Source organism: Antrostomus carolinensis, unplaced genomic scaffold (assembly GCF_000700745.2).
Source record: "Antrostomus carolinensis isolate BGI_N321 unplaced genomic scaffold, ASM70074v2 scaffold16329, whole genome shotgun sequence".
NCBI classification, from domain to species: domain Eukaryota; kingdom Metazoa; phylum Chordata; class Aves; order Caprimulgiformes; family Caprimulgidae; genus Antrostomus; species Antrostomus carolinensis.
The window spans coordinates 1,257-15,448 of NW_010339415.1; the positions used below are offsets into that span (position 1 = coordinate 1,257).

Consider the following 14,192-nt stretch of genomic DNA (forward strand, 5'->3'; position numbering starts at 1 on the left):
GAAATAACTTGCATAGACTGGTTCTGTCTATTCAGATGGTGTTGAAGTGGGAATGAAGGCTTCCATAGGTACAGGATTATAAACAAAGAATGGGATCTTTTGAAAGGTGTTCAGTTTCCCAGTGGAGATAAGTCATCTAGACAGAAGCCTGAAATGTGGAATCCAATGCTAAAAGCAGTGTTTAAGGAAAAAATACTGTTTTGTTGGGGTTTTTTTAACACAATGCTAAAAGTTACTAGTTGCCACTAACTGTATTTTAGACCAAAATGGAAGAGGGTTTTTAATATGTTCTGTTAGAAGCTTTAACTTTCTTTAATTTTTCAGCTTGATTGTGGAATCCATCCTGGACTGGAAGGAATGGATGCTCTTCCTTACATTGATTTGATAGATCCTGCTGAGATTGATCTCCTCCTAATTAGTCAGTAAGTTGTGCCTAGAAGAACAAACATACTGAGGTCATGCTCTGAGCAGTGCTCAGGTTGTTAAGAGAGGCTGAAAATAGGCACTATATAGATGGTAACGGCATAGCAAAATTTTAGATTCCAACTTTTTTTTTTTTTAATTAAGGATGTTCAGTCACTTTGGACATGACAGCTCTCCTCTGAGCTTGCTGTGATGTCTGACTTTTTTATAACCTGGCCTGCTTTAACACAGGCAGCTTCTAGAGTGAGTTTTCTATGTCAAGACTGCTGAAAAGTATTGGTTGTGGTTTCTGCTCTATTGGCTTTGCATGAAAAAGGTTCTCAGAGACTTAAGCAAGCTTTGAATGGGGTTTAAGTATTGCTTAGTGGATGAGAGATGTGGAGAGCCATTTGTAAATGATTTAACCAGTCATAACCAGGTCTTTATAAAACACTGAGTTTTCATGGTATATGCTTGTTCTACCTATATTTCAAATATATTTCAAAAGTACTTCCTTAAGGTAGATCAAACTAGAAGTGTGGTCAAATTTATTTTGGTAGTTCTTGTTTTAATCCAGTGTCCAACATGCAAACTTACGATCCCGTTTGTTAGTTTTCTTGTATCTTAGACATTTAGTGTGTTCCTGTTTCCTGCTATTTTTCTCCCTCTAAATTTATATGTAAATTACAAAGTTTAATTTATATGTAAATTACAAGTTAATTCTGAGATTATATGAGTAAAACCTTTGCAATTAATGGAGAATTTCTTGTATTACTCTTACCTTTTCTTGGTTGCGTTTCTAGTCACTAGTGTACAGAATGTAGACCAACATACTTGACAGTAAGGTTGGGGTTTGGACTAGATGATCTCCTGAGGTCCCTTCCAACCCCTATATTTCTGTGTGTGAAAATTCTTTTTCTGGATTTTTATGATGCTGTGTTAATCCAGTGAAATAGTCAATTATATGATTATATGATATAACATTATATTAGTGTCGTGTGATGTTAATGTATTAATTGCATTTGTGTGTCTATTTTAAGTTTCCATTTAGACCACTGTGGGGCTTTGCCATGGTTTTTGCAGAAAACAAGTTTTAAAGGAAGGACGTTTATGACTCATGCCACAAAAGCTATTTACAGGTGGCTCCTTTCAGACTATGTCAAAGTCAGGTAAGCTGGCCCGCAAGTTGTCTCTTCAGCTCCTGAATTATTTCACCTATACATCCAATAGGAAATGTAAGATGAAGCCGTGAAAGGTGGCTGGATGAACCTGCTTATTGCCACAAATAGCAACATTATTACCAGATTAGCAGTAATGAATCATCTTACTGCCTCGTGGATAGTGTGTCTTTAAAATAATTTCCTATCAGTAATTAAAAAAAAGGTTTCCTTCTTTTCTCACATTCTTTTTCATTTGCCTTCTTTGGACCTCTAATAGTGTCCCTTTTTTCCCATCTGTAGCTCTTAAGACACTCTTTTTTTCTCATGATTTTTAATGTCTATTTTTTTCTTAAGCTTTGCAGAAATAGTGAATTTTAAGCCCCTAAAAATACAACCACCCTTCAGGACAAGGTCAAATTAAATATACAAAGAGAGCTCTGTTACTTACATGTTGTTGGGGTTTTTTCTCCCTCTTTTTTTTTCTTTCTTCAGTTACATGCCTTGGCACATTTTTTCTATGTGAATGCAGTGATCCTGAGCATATCTCAACTCAGCAGATCCTAGCTTGGGTCAGAAACCCAATAAACAGTTCTCTTTTGACTTGTTTGTTCTGGGCCAATGGGAAAAGTGGGATTTAGTTTGGGTTTTGAGGACTGCTGCAGGCAAAGTGGCAGGTCTCTGGCCAGGGCTGGGAGTCTGCTGGTACTTTTAGACAAATACAGAGTAGACTGTTCTAGCATGGCCTTTCAAAAGAAAGATGCTTTAACTCTGCTCAGGTGAGCTACATTAGCGTACCTGGACTTGCTTTCTAACACAGGAGATGTTGCATTACCAAATGGAAGTTGAACTGTCAGTGGGAAAAATCCAGGAAGTGTTTTTTCCAACTGTTATATAATCTAAGCTGTTAAAATGAGCTGATATTTAGCCATTTCACTTATATCCAGTAATATATCAGCGGATGACATGCTATATACAGAAACAGACCTTGAAGAAAGCATGGACAAGATTGAGACCATCAACTTCCATGAAGTGAAGGAGGTGGCAGGAATCAAATTCTGGTGTTACCACGCAGGCCACGTTCTGGGAGCAGCCATGTTTATGATTGAAATAGCTGGTGTGAAGGTATTTTCTTTTTATTACAAGGTTGAAATCATGTCTGAGTTCTGATGTAGTCATTGATTATTTATTATTGTCAGTTAAGCCCCTCCACTGTGGCTGGAGCTTTCCAATAGACTTGGACTCAAGGGAAGATGGGAGGCCTTGACTTACAGCATGTATCTTCTCATTGATTAGAACTACCAAGTAACACATGTATTGAACCGGGTAGGATGTTTGGATTTTATGGGAGTGAGTTATGACTCAGACTTGGAACCAGTAGGCATGTCATTTTCCGTGCTGGTCTGCTCAGAGGTAGCTCACAGCTGAGGCAGTCTTGCAGAAGCTGCAGTTTTATAAAGTCTGTAAACAGATGTTTGTTTTTGTAATTCTGATTTACCATGTCTGCCTGTCCTGAGTGCCTAAATGGCATTTGTCAAAGTATGTGAGTTCTGTTTTTCTCAAAACACTCTTATGCTAAAGTACCTAAAGAAATAGGATTATTATTAATTTTAGGCACAGAGAGATTAAATAAATTGTCATATAATCATAGGCAGTGCTGTGTCAAAACTGGATACTTGAAACTAATCTCCTGAACTGGAGTTCAGTGGGATAATCACTGCCCAAGAAAGTTTTATACAGCCTTGAAGAGGGAAGAGAGATGGTGCTCCTGAGGCTTGCTGTCTAGTAGGAAGGACTTTGTTCATGGTTTATAAGGATTGAGAATTTTAAAAGTTTAAAGTTTAAAAAAAGTATAGAAATAGAACTGAATTTGCAGTTATTACAATAACATTTAGGTATCTTACTGCCTTTTTTTTTTTTTTTATTAAGGCATGATGGAGAAAGAGATTTCCCTCTTATTATGCATAACTGAAATGGATTGGGTTTTAATATCCATTATTTTCTTTAATTCCCTGTGAAGCAAATGAGGAATGTGATAGTAGGTTACCTGTAGACCAGTTACTTGCTGTTGCTGATTATATGTTTTGTTCTTATTCACATTTTCATTGATGGAACGTTTGTTAAGTAAAAACCATTCAGTTTTGAAACCACAATTTTGGGCACAGAGAGCTCCATTCCACCCTGCAGTTAAGAATCCATTAAAAATCACTAACAGTTACAAATTACTTCTTGGTGTAATGGGGAACATGATCATTCCATTTGGAAAATCTGCTGGATTACAGGCTTTTTTTTTAGTATCAGAAAATCTTAGAAGAATTTTTAATAGGTAATGTTATTGGATTATTCATTGTATTTGCATTCTGATATGTAAATGTAATTTTATCTACTTTTTACTCCCACTTAGGACCTTCTATATTTTCTGTTATGTCGATTTTTACTTCTTAATGGTCAGTGCCTGTATGCAAAAAGACTGAAAATGACCCCTTTATATCCCAAATGAAAAAATAAAATCTTAATAATTGTTAGTCCAATTGGAATTATGATACCACTTGAAATACGTTTACTTACCATGGTTGAAATATTGGTATTGTAGCACTGTTGATCTAATATTGAAGCACTGTCTGCATCTGAGGAGTCTTTAGTTAAAGTACAAGTGACCTTTTTATCATAAATTCCTTAAAACCATCTTTGCCTTTAAAGAACCTGTAATCAGAATAATTCTTTTTCTTTGTCTCCAATAGCTTTTATATACAGGTGATTTCTCAAGACAGGAAGACAGGCATCTGATGGCAGCTGAAATTCCCAATATTAAACCTGATATTCTTATAATTGTAAGTTTTACAAATTTGTTTCTTTATATTAGTTATTAAATATATATAGGAGTATTACTTAATTAAAGCTCAAATGGAAAGAGAAAGATATTGGAGATTTAATGGTAGTACGTGATTTGGGTTAAATATCCAAACACTGGGTGTTCAGAACACTCCAACATTTCTTTTCACTGTATTAAAAAGTCTGATTTTCCTTTCAGAATTCTTCTGATTAAGTTCCTTAAGCCTCTGGACAAATCTTTTCAAGATGGGAGATTTATTAGGTTTTGACTTATATTTGCTAGATATATTGTACAAACCCCATATTTTTGTTTTATTTTGTTTTCTCAGTGAAATGGTTTTATTCTGAATCCATATTTGGAAAATCAGAAGCTCAGGGGAAACTTTAAAAGTGACAGTTTTATCTGGAAACAAACAGTGGGATATTTCAGAGTAACACAATTATTTCATTTATTGTGCTCTTCTAATTGCTTTCTGTAACAGATAACTTAATTTTAAGTCACATCAAAATCTTGTATTTCGTGTAATTCCTCTATTTTAGGCTAGGTGTTTCCAAACTGTGGCACATGTACCACTAGTGAGGCATGTTAACATGGTAACCCCTTCATCAAAGCAGTGGCAGCATTTCCAGTTAGGAAAATAAGTATGTTAAATTTGAAACCTCTTAAAAGAAGCATCAAAATTAATAGTTCTAACTTCTTCCCCCACCCACCCACTCCCAAACAGGATCTGTCTTTCCAAATTGCTGGGAGGGGTTTGGGCGAGGGGAAGTTTGGGTTATTTCTCTTGGCAGAGGAGGTTATGGGAATTTGGGAGCGGTTTTGATTTTTCCTTTCACCTCTCCCTCCCCTCCCCACCATATTAACACCAGGATGTTTTTCTGCATTCTCTTGCTGGATTCAGAGATCAAGAATTAGTCTCCGTGTCAGTACTTTTAATGTGCAGTTTCTCTGTGTGTAGGAATCCACGTATGGTACCCATATTCATGAGAAAAGGGAAGAGCGAGAGGCGAGATTCTGTAATACCGTCCATGACATTGTAAATAGAGGAGGTAGAGGTCTTATTCCCGTGTTTGCCCTGGGAAGAGCTCAAGAACTACTTCTGATTTTAGGTATGTACCTTCCCAGCTGCTCTTAGTAAAAGGCATAAAGTTAAATTAGAATGTTTCCATGTGCAGTCTTTCAGACAGAATATTTTTTAAACAACTCTTCAGCCATTTTCCAGTGTGAAGTACCTGAGAATATATCATGCATGGTTGTTCAAATGCAAAAATCCAATAAACCAACCAAGGCAGTTCTGCTTTGTGAGGTAGGATGGAGACCTAGAAAGGAAAAGGTAATGGCATGGTAATATGTGTTTGACTTTTGAATCTTGTTGAACCAGGAATTCAGCTAATAGGGATTGTTATTACAGACTGGAAAATAAGCAATCCCAACAACTGTTCTATTTAAACTGTACTGCTAAAAAAGGTATATTTTGTTCCAAAGTTTCACTGTCTTTGCCCCTTTAATTCACAAACCTGTATGAAGAAATCTGTATAGGAAAAGCTGAGAAGACCATAACAGACACTCCAAGCATTTCTGAAGTCCTAATAATAATGGGAAAGCAAATTTGGCTTCGTTAAGAAGAGCAAAAATGGAGGGGAGAAGTATACATAACAAGCCACTTCACATAAAATAAATAGGTAGATGTTACAAGGTACTTCAGATAAAACAGTTTTTAAGTAAGTTATTTCCAAGCTTCTTTGCTTCCTCTTAGCATGTTTATTTTGTACTATGTACGTGATTTTTTGCAAATCTTTTTGCTTATACAAATGCTGACAAGATTAATAGATAACTGTCTCAAAATTAAAATACTTATTTTTAGGGCTGTTGAATCTGAAGTATTACCTAAAATACTTTAAATTCTTCTCACTTTCCATTTCAGTTTAGCTTAACATGAAAAACTAGTTTGTTTTCAAAATGTGTTACTGGTCTATTCAAATGTTAATAAGAAACTTGGATCTAGGCATGTGGCAGTATTCAATGTTGTGGGATTATTTACTACTTACCATTGATTGAGGGTTTGGGCTTTTTTTTTAGAGGAGATAAAAACTAAACATTTTAAATCTTGTGTAGCCATTTGTTTGAAATTCCTTGACCTCTCCTTGCTGTGTGTAGATGTTAAAGTAAGTTTCTAAAGATAAGCTTGAAAATACATCTAGTAAAGCTAGACATGCAATTGGATGCTTAATTAGGTAGAAAATGCAATTGCATCTCAGATGCCTACACAATTGAGCCTGCAGGCTTCTGTGTTTTTCTTCTTTCCGTAAGTGTCTGACAAAAAATACAGTACTGCATTGTGATACAGAAAATTACGATGATGGGTGCAGTCTTTTGTTTCTGTAAGTCTAGATATTAGTTATCTTTTATTGGCTGTTTCTACCTCACACTTGGGCTTATTAAGATACTCATGGCAGTGAGCCTTTCTGAGCCTTAAGATGCTCATGGCAGTGAGCCTTCTGACACTGTCTGCAGACAGTGTCTGCAGATCAAAGCTGTTAGGTTAAAACCATATAATCTTAAATGCAAAATTCGGCCAAAAGGGGACACTGCTCTTTTTGGAGAATTGTTTCCCAGTTACACAATATAAATATGTTTTAAACTGGCAGAATTGTATCCAAGTGGGAAAACACGTAACTTTATGTTTGTATAACTGTATTCAAGTCTCTGTGTTGAGTAAAGGTCATGGCTACTGTCACCAGTGATAAAATAAGTTGTGGTTAGTGGAGGCTGTTTTGCTGGTTTTGTTTCAGTTAAGCTTGTAAAATGTAACTGTTGGTGGTACAGAGGAAGCCAGGAGTGATTACTGGCTGTGTTATGTTGGTGATCCTTTCACGTCTTGGACTCCATGGATTTGTCTTACAGAACTTTGATATAGTGAATTCTCACCAACACATTTATGTGCAGATGTGCCCAGCTGTTAGATCTATAACTAATACTTGACAGAGACATGTTAGCTGTATTGCAGTAGTGTGGTAAAACTTGCATTGTTGTAAATGTAGATTGATTGCTGTGTAATATCACATATACTTCATACCTGGTGGGTGAAATTGGTGACTGGTTGGAATTTGACCTGCCAAAAATACCTGAAGTTCCTATTTTTCTTGTTGGTGTACCTGTTTGTACTAGTTGTATACGTTTTTAGTTGGTGATTGTTTTTTCTTCTTTAGTAGAGCAGGTGAAAAAAAAAAAAAGTCTGTGATTGTGATTTTCTGTAATAAAAACAGAAAAAAAACCCCCAACCCTAAAACTGCTAAATCTGTTTTACAAGAAGTAGTGAAGTTTCTGAGAAGCGTGCATTTTGGAGGTAATGCTGGGCAGCGGTCGTGTGGGGTTTTGGTTGGTGGATTTTTTGTTATTTTTTATTTGTTTTGTTTTTTTTAGATGAATACTGGCAGAATCACCCTGAACTCCATGATATCCCTATATACTACGCGTCCTCTCTGGCAAAGAAATGCATGGCCGTTTATCAGACATACGTCAATGCCATGAATGACAAAATCCGCAAGCAAATTAACATCAACAATCCCTTTGTTTTCAAGCATATCAGTAATCTGAAGGTAAGCTTAAGAGAAGGTTGTCTTACAAAAGAGGAAGGGTGACAGAAAAATTCATATTTGCTGAATACTTTGCATGTTTACCATCCTAATAGATTGATTAGGTGCGGGTTTATATCCGAGTTCCCTGCTATCCCAGCGTTTAGAGGGCTGGTTGAGGAGAGCCTATGCCCCAGCTTTTCTTCTGCTATAGATCCCTGTGCTTACAGTTTGCTCCTTATAGGCATCACTAGGAGGAACTTTACTGCAAAGGGCATTTTTTATGAGAATAGGGTATAATTTGTGAACATAGAACTCTACTTGTATGTTGTTCAAGGGTGCAGCTAGGCTGTCCTTCATTTAAGTGAGTTATGGTAACTGATATTCTTGCTGTTTGTCCATTTAGAGTATGGACCATTTTGATGATATTGGCCCAAGCGTTGTGATGGCTTCCCCAGGGATGATGCAGAGTGGCTTGTCCAGAGAGTTGTTTGAGAGCTGGTGCACAGATAAGAGAAATGGGGTCATTATAGCCGGGTACTGTGTGGAAGGAACGCTTGCTAAGGTGAGTTGTTAATGCACCACAAGTTCTTCATACAAAGTAGTGTGCATGTTATGTTTGAAAAGAGTTGGCTAGTAGGAAGTGTCTTTATTTGGATTTACTGAGAAGATTGTTGTCAGGTATGCATAATTATCTAGTCAAAACCAATTGCTTTTGGCTAATACTAATGAAAAGTACAGCAAATTTGCTATGGCTGTTTCCAGTGAAGTTGCACAAAATAATCTGTTCTAGGAGCAGCTATCTTGTCATGTGAAAGAATGATTGATACTCTTCTCCACCTTTAGACCATTTAACTTTTTGAGAGGGGAGCCCCAACCCTAATTCTGGAGGAGTTGATACTAAATCTAACACTACTTACGTGTCAGAGATCACACTGCCTTCTGCATGCTGTGGAGAATAAAATCCTTCCTTACAAATTCCAGCATCTGAGGGCAACCAGAGCATCTAGTTTTCCCTTTAGAAATAGAAATCACATGCTTGTTATAATTTTGATGCAAATTTAAGAGCGGTGCATCTGGAAGAAGAATGAACTCCCAGATCTGCTGCAGATGAAGTGGTATGGGTTGTGGATGCTTTTTTCATTTCTGTGTTTTGTGACATTTGAGAGATTTTTTTCAGTTTTTCACATTTAACTAACATATTATGTTACTGATTTTTGAAATGTAAAGCATTAGTTATGTGGCATCTATAGGAGGCTTTCTTTTTTTATTTAAGTGCTCTTTTCTCCTAGCACATCATGTCTGAACCTGAAGAGATCACAACTATGTCAGGGCAAAAACTCCCACTGAAGATGTCTGTGGATTACATTTCTTTCTCTGCTCATACAGATTATCAACAAACCAGTGAATTTATCCGGGCCCTGAAACCTCCACATGTGGTGAGTATACACGCTGCCTATATCTCCAGAATGTGATTCATCAAACCAGTTCACAGCCTTGAGTCATCAAGGCAGGTATCAGTGTCTAGCAGTAGCCAGCACATGCTTTGAATAATAAAAGGTGAAGATTTTAACCATTTTTCGTCATGTTACCTCAGCAAAGTAAAGATGAAGTTGCACTTGACTGTCTGCATACGACATATCTGGGGATTACTTTCAGGAGAGTGGTATTGTCCATGGCCTGTTTCAGCAGCATTTTGCGCAAGTAAGATACAGTGTAGGATAAAGTTAAGTTGGGAACACTGGTGTTGGAATAATTCACTGGAATTTGCCCCAAAATAAACAAGAAAACTTTGGTTGAAAAAGAGCAGGCCAGTCTGACAGAAGGTGTGTAGCAGGCAGCAAAAGACAAAGGCAGTGCCTGGGGGGAGAAGCATGAGCAAATCACAGGGAGCAGGAGGTGTGAAGGATCAGAACATGAACATGGGGACTAGATCTGAAACTTGCTGAGACTGGGAGAGCATCAGTGTGCAAGCACAGATAAGAAAGAAGACAAATCATAGCAGAAGAAAAGAGGATTTCACTTGGCAAAGAAAGTAGTGAACTTAATAAGCATACTCTGAATTGCGTGTTTATTATGTATATGTTTATCTATGTGCAGACAGGAAAATGAAAAGCTAACTGTGACTTTTATTGTTGAACTTAAGTTAATACTTCACTTTCATAATACAACAGTGTGTTAGTGTATGAAAAATTAAACGGAATCTCTAATACATTGTCCTTATTTGCATGTATTTTTCAACTAATACACAGGGTTGTGAAACTGAGGTTTTTGAATAATGCATAGAATTCAAAGACACACATAGAACTGTATATAGTGTAATTGAGCTAATGTTTCACGTATTGTGACCTAATGAAATTACATTTTTATAAAGATGAGGTACCAGATAGCCATTTTCTTGGATAATTTGCATACTAAATATGTCTGGTTGGACAAATAACTAAAAGGAAAACCGTTTTTCTACAGATTTTGGTTCACGGTGAACAGAATGAAATGGCCAGACTGAAAGCAGCATTGATACGGGAATATGAGGATAATGATGAAGTTCATATAGAAGTTCATAACCCTAGGAATACGGAAGCTGTGACATTAAACTTCAGAGGAGAAAAACTTGCCAAGGTATAAAATTAATTATTTCCTTATCTGTACAACAGTAGTTTCTTCTGGGATAAACACTACACATTTTTCTCCCAAGCCTCTCTTTTTAATTGATTTCGGATTGTGTATGTTTTCCAGGGACTCAGAGTATGTGAATGTTTTGGGTTTAGTGTTAAATTAGGGGTTTGGTTTTGGGGGGGGTTTTTTTGGCTCTATGCTCTTCCAACCTTTTCCTGTGTTTTCATTCTCAGAACATTGTTTGGTTACTCTGACTTTCCTTTATTTTCAGAGTTAATTTTATATAATGTTTGTTTTTTTCAGAGGAAACTATGTTTCATCTCCATAGTTAACTTTATGCTATAAATACTTGATTGCCTTGTTTCACTGTGTGTTTCTTTTCTTTCCAGGTGATGGGATCTTTAGCAGATAAGAAACCAGAGCAAGGACAGAGAATTTCTGGAATCCTAGTTAAAAGAAATTTTAACTATCACATCCTTTCTCCATGTGACCTCTCCAGTAAGTAAAGACAGTAATATGCTCAGTAGGTAATTGAAACTTACTATGTAGTTCTTCTTTCATTAAAACACACACAGTACTGTTTTGGGGTTTTTTCTGTAACTAGTGTATTTGGTAAGCAGTTAATGAACATGTTTGTTTTAGTTTGGCTTAGTTTTGCCAGAAGTTCAGAACTGTTGGAGTGAGAAGCAAGGCATTCAATTTTTTTGTCCACTGAAGTTTTAAAAAAATTATATTCCTTCTATAAAAGAAAAGAAGCAAAATTCCATTCCCCTTATGGTTACTTAAAACTTCTTCCTCTGCATGAATATGCATAAAACGAGCCAGTGAGAACAGGAGAGCACCTTAATCAATTGTTCTGCCAGTTTCTAAAATGTCCGTAGTTTTTAGTGTAAAAAGTAGTTTTAGTGTAAAAATATTCTGTATTGCTCCCATGCTATTTATTACTAAATAAATGGATCTATTCTCAAAATAGAAGAATAATTAAATGGAGCAGTAATGTCAGAAGAGCTTAGAGGAAAGTAATTCTACTGTCCTAGTTCATTGTTTGTCTTTAGTAGGTATGATAAAGTAACGAGCTCTTGCTGGTTTCTTAGCCACAAATATGTTATTTATCTTATAACACACCCTCCACCCTCCTCTTTACAAACTGTCCTTTTCAGCCCTCTGTCTTGAACATATTGATGCCATTATTTATCTATAGTGACAATTTTATTTTTTAGGAAGCAAAGTCAAAGGGATAATTTTTAATACATACTTCTAAAAATTCTTTCAGATTATACAGACCTGGCGATGAGCACTGTAACACAGACACAAGCCATTCCATACACCGGCCCTTTTAATCTGCTTTACTATCAGCTACAAAAACTCACTGGTGCGTATTTGGAGAGACAGGTTCATGACTTAGAGTGGTCATCAGCTTGTGGTCTTCAGAGGTCTTCTGAATGGAAATTTCTTTGCCAGTAACTGTCATGCCACAGTTTGTCAAATGTTACAACTTTCATTAGATTATACAGCTTCTGCCAGATCCAGTTCATGAGTATGACACGTCCATTTTGGGGGATTCTACTGTAGCTGTACTATGAAAGCATGAGAAATATAGAGCCTAGGCTGATTTTTGTCTCCTGTCAGCCCCCAAAGTGAGTGCCACAGCCACTCTGTTGCAAAATTTATTAATTGATCTTTTTATCTCCATCCCTAAAATAGAATGGGTATTGCCATCCAGTTAATAAAAACAAAAGCTCTGTCTTCCTTTGTGACAGACAGCCTCTTTTATCGCTCCCCAAGAGGCAAGAATCTAACCTTATTGGCTTTTTCTGAGCCAGAAGACTTTAAAATCTGCCACTAGTACAATCCCCAGTGCCCCTGTCTAGCTTTCTTAAAGGGTAGGGGCTTGGTCCTGTCCGGGTTCATTGAAGGCACACACACTTTGCAGGATACCTTCCCAGATTTTACAGCTCAGGAATTTAATTTTTTTTCTTCTCTAATGTCAGGACCTAACTCACATCACTAGTGAAAAGAGAACCTGTATTCACTTGATGTTCAGGTCTCATAGCCTGGGCGCTACCTGGCACACAGATGCTTTTGTTTTATCCTCTGTGCTTATGTGAGCAATAAGTTATCCTTTAAGGGTATAAGAGGAGCTGGTTAATTCCACAAATGTAGCACTAAGTTTCTAATTTGTTTTCTTTTTCATTGGTGCACACGTGTCAGTGTACTAAGACAGTCAACTGTGAGAATTCAAGCCAAGTGAGATGGCCAGTGTTACATACTAAAAAACCCCAAACAGTCTAGACTAAAGAAAGTAGTTTTGTCAAGCAAGGGAGGAGAGTGTGCACTCCAGGCTTAGAGAGGAATTGTCAGCTGCTGCGAGCAGGTGTGATCATCATCACAGCATTCTTAAAATGACCTGTTGTGTTAGGCAGCTAAAGTTAGTCTTGTTTTCAGTATAATTTTATCCTTGCTAACCATTTGTTATCCCTTCTTAGGTGATGTAGAAGAAATAGAAATCCAGCAAAAACCAGCCTTGAAGGTTTTCAAAAATATTACTGTGATCCAGGAACCAGGCATGGTAGTCCTTGAGGTGGGCGTTGGTGAGGGAGAAAGTGGTATTTTGTTCTCCATTTTCTGCAAAATAGTATCACACACATGCCATGCAAAATTAAATGTTTGAAGTAGTTTTCTCTTGACAAGTAGAATGAAAGCTAGTTCCCTTGAGCTATGGTCCTGTGTTGGTGCATGTTGTTTCATTTAGCCACTGCTAGTTTTGCTGTGGCTCAAGAGTATTATGGCAGATTCGGTGCCCTTTTTTATTTGGCAAATAGTAATTGGAAATAATGTCAAATAGTATTCCATTCTTTCCCCCTCCCCCAGACAGTTGTGGTAATTAATAACTATGTCATAATGTGTTCAGAAACATTCAACAGTTTGAAATTTTAATGGACTATACCAAGTTAAAAATAGTTAGTAGTTCGGTGTAAAATGTATGACAGTCATTTGAAGCTAGAATTCAGAGAAAAGCAATTAGGAGAATGCAATTTATCCTACATTGTTTTTATGTTGCATTATTCATTCATCCCAAATCATAGGCTCAAATTATTAATTTATTTATTTTTTATCTTCCAGTGGGTGGCAAATCCTGCTAATGATATGTATGCAGACACCGTGACAACAGTGATACTGGAAGTTCAGTCAAATCCCAAAATACAAAAAGGTAGTAAGTTTAGTGTAATGCTTATTTAACTGAGGCATTTCTTCTTACTTTTTTGATATCAAGTTTAGAGCGATATAACCCCTTGCAATAGACTGCAATCCCACCATTGTACTTCCTTTCCTTATGAAACTTTTTAGGGAGCAAGAGTTGCAACTTAAAAACAGAATTACAGCTTGGTCTTCAGTATTTGTAACACATTCATTTGTTAAAACTTTCCTTTATGTGGCAGCTGGTAGCTGACTGTGGAAAATAAGACCCTATTTAAAATAAGTTAGATATTACTTTAGATTTTAATGTATAAACAATTTATATTATGTCATTTAAACATATGTTTGTAATTTGAAAGTTATTATTACCTCATGAAAGTTATGATCATGAGTGGTATTCCGGTGACTGTA

At 36.6% G+C, this 14,192-nt stretch overlaps 1 protein-coding gene across 1 annotated transcript in view; it reads left to right on the plus strand.

Moving 5' to 3' along the window:
- Positions 1 to 14,192, plus strand: part of CPSF3 (cleavage and polyadenylation specific factor 3) — a gene marked incomplete at both ends in the record, with an annotated part of 18,745 nt that overhangs the window by 421 nt on the left and 4,132 nt on the right. Inside the window, 13 exons of the mRNA XM_010175849.1 lie at positions 325 to 422; positions 1,443 to 1,571; positions 2,507 to 2,684; positions 4,301 to 4,390; positions 5,351 to 5,501; positions 7,816 to 7,991; positions 8,374 to 8,532; positions 9,260 to 9,406; positions 10,434 to 10,586; positions 10,973 to 11,081; positions 11,857 to 11,955; positions 13,070 to 13,164; positions 13,707 to 13,794. Coding sequence (XP_010174151.1) covers positions 325 to 422; positions 1,443 to 1,571; positions 2,507 to 2,684; positions 4,301 to 4,390; positions 5,351 to 5,501; positions 7,816 to 7,991; positions 8,374 to 8,532; positions 9,260 to 9,406; positions 10,434 to 10,586; positions 10,973 to 11,081; positions 11,857 to 11,955; positions 13,070 to 13,164; positions 13,707 to 13,794 — 1,672 coding nt within the window. The remainder of the gene's footprint in view (positions 1 to 324; positions 423 to 1,442; positions 1,572 to 2,506; positions 2,685 to 4,300; positions 4,391 to 5,350; positions 5,502 to 7,815; positions 7,992 to 8,373; positions 8,533 to 9,259; positions 9,407 to 10,433; positions 10,587 to 10,972; positions 11,082 to 11,856; positions 11,956 to 13,069; positions 13,165 to 13,706; positions 13,795 to 14,192) is intronic.